This window comes from Pundamilia nyererei, unplaced genomic scaffold (genome assembly GCF_000239375.1).
Source record: "Pundamilia nyererei isolate P.nyererei 1_Seehausen unplaced genomic scaffold, PunNye1.0 scaffold00087, whole genome shotgun sequence".
Lineage (NCBI taxonomy): Eukaryota > Metazoa > Chordata > Actinopteri > Cichliformes > Cichlidae > Pundamilia > Pundamilia nyererei.
The window spans coordinates 2,567,632-2,568,677 of NW_005187488.1; the positions used below are offsets into that span (position 1 = coordinate 2,567,632).

The 1,046-nt window shown below is 40.0% G+C and overlaps 1 protein-coding gene across 1 annotated transcript in view; it reads left to right on the forward strand.

Annotated features, from left to right (window-relative positions):
* LOC102196274 (ADP-ribosyl cyclase/cyclic ADP-ribose hydrolase 1-like) overlaps nucleotides 1–962 on the forward strand; it is a gene marked incomplete at its 5' end in the record, with an annotated part of 4,813 nt that extends 3,851 nt beyond the window's left edge. Inside the window, one exon of the mRNA XM_013912318.1 lies at nucleotides 872–962. Coding sequence (XP_013767772.1) covers nucleotides 872–962 — 91 coding nt within the window. The remainder of the gene's footprint in view (nucleotides 1–871) is intronic.
* Between the last annotated feature and the right edge of the window lie 84 nt (nucleotides 963–1,046).

Below are 1,046 nucleotides of genomic sequence, written 5' to 3' on the forward strand. Positions count from 1 at the left end.
CCCAAGGACACAACGACCGAGACTGTCCAAGCCGGGGCTCGAACCGGCAACCTTCCGATTACAAGGCGAACTCCCAACTCTTGAGCCACGATCGCCCCAAATTCAAATAGTTCAATTCAATTCAATTTTATTCATACAGTGCCAAATCACAACAACAGTTGCCTCAAGGCACTATATATTGTAAGGCCTACAATGAATAAGTACCAGCTAACTTATTAATGCAGAGAGATTCAACACACTGCAGTCAGTCTGTCTTTCTGCTGTAGAGGACTCGACTTGACTCGCTGCCCAAGGGTTTTGTTCTAGATTGTATAAAAAGGCAAAGTTGATGGGCACCTTTGTCACTTTGTAGTTAAATTGCTGTCCTGCAGGAATTATATCAATATTTAGTTTCTTTTTCAAATCTATGAAATTCTGGCTGCACTCTGAATATAAGTAGCTAATATAGATTTGTTATCTAACATAAAATGCTGCGTGTGCTGACAGACAGACACAAACAGATTGCTTGTAATTGCCAAATTGGCCTCATTTAATCACAAACTGATAGGAGACTGATTCTGTCTAATTGCTGTTTTATCGCCTGTTCCTCATCTTAAGAGCAGCCATTTCAAAAGCAGTCTCATGGCTCAAGTTCATTGTAGAGGGTCACAATACCTCCAGTAATGCCACGGTCTACAACCCCTAGTGTGACTGCAACATAAGGCATTCTGCATTGAGAAGTGACTACTGATCCTTTTAGTACTGCAGAAATTCTTTAAGAGTGTGTCGTAGGCTCAAGTGCCACATAGATGAAAAAAAATCAGTGTTGTGGTAATAGCAGTATCTAGTTGAATTTTGTACTCTAAGCTGCTGTTCTTTTTTTTCTTTTCAGTATTTTTGCAAGCGTTGAGGTGCCGAGGTTTAATGCCTCTAGGGTCAAGAAGCTGAATGTTGTTATGGTCATACAGAAGAACAACATGTAAGATTTTCTCTTTATACACAAATCTGTCACCACAATGTGCCTCCAATATTTTAAAATTGATCCTACATCCACTGCTTCTGTTCTG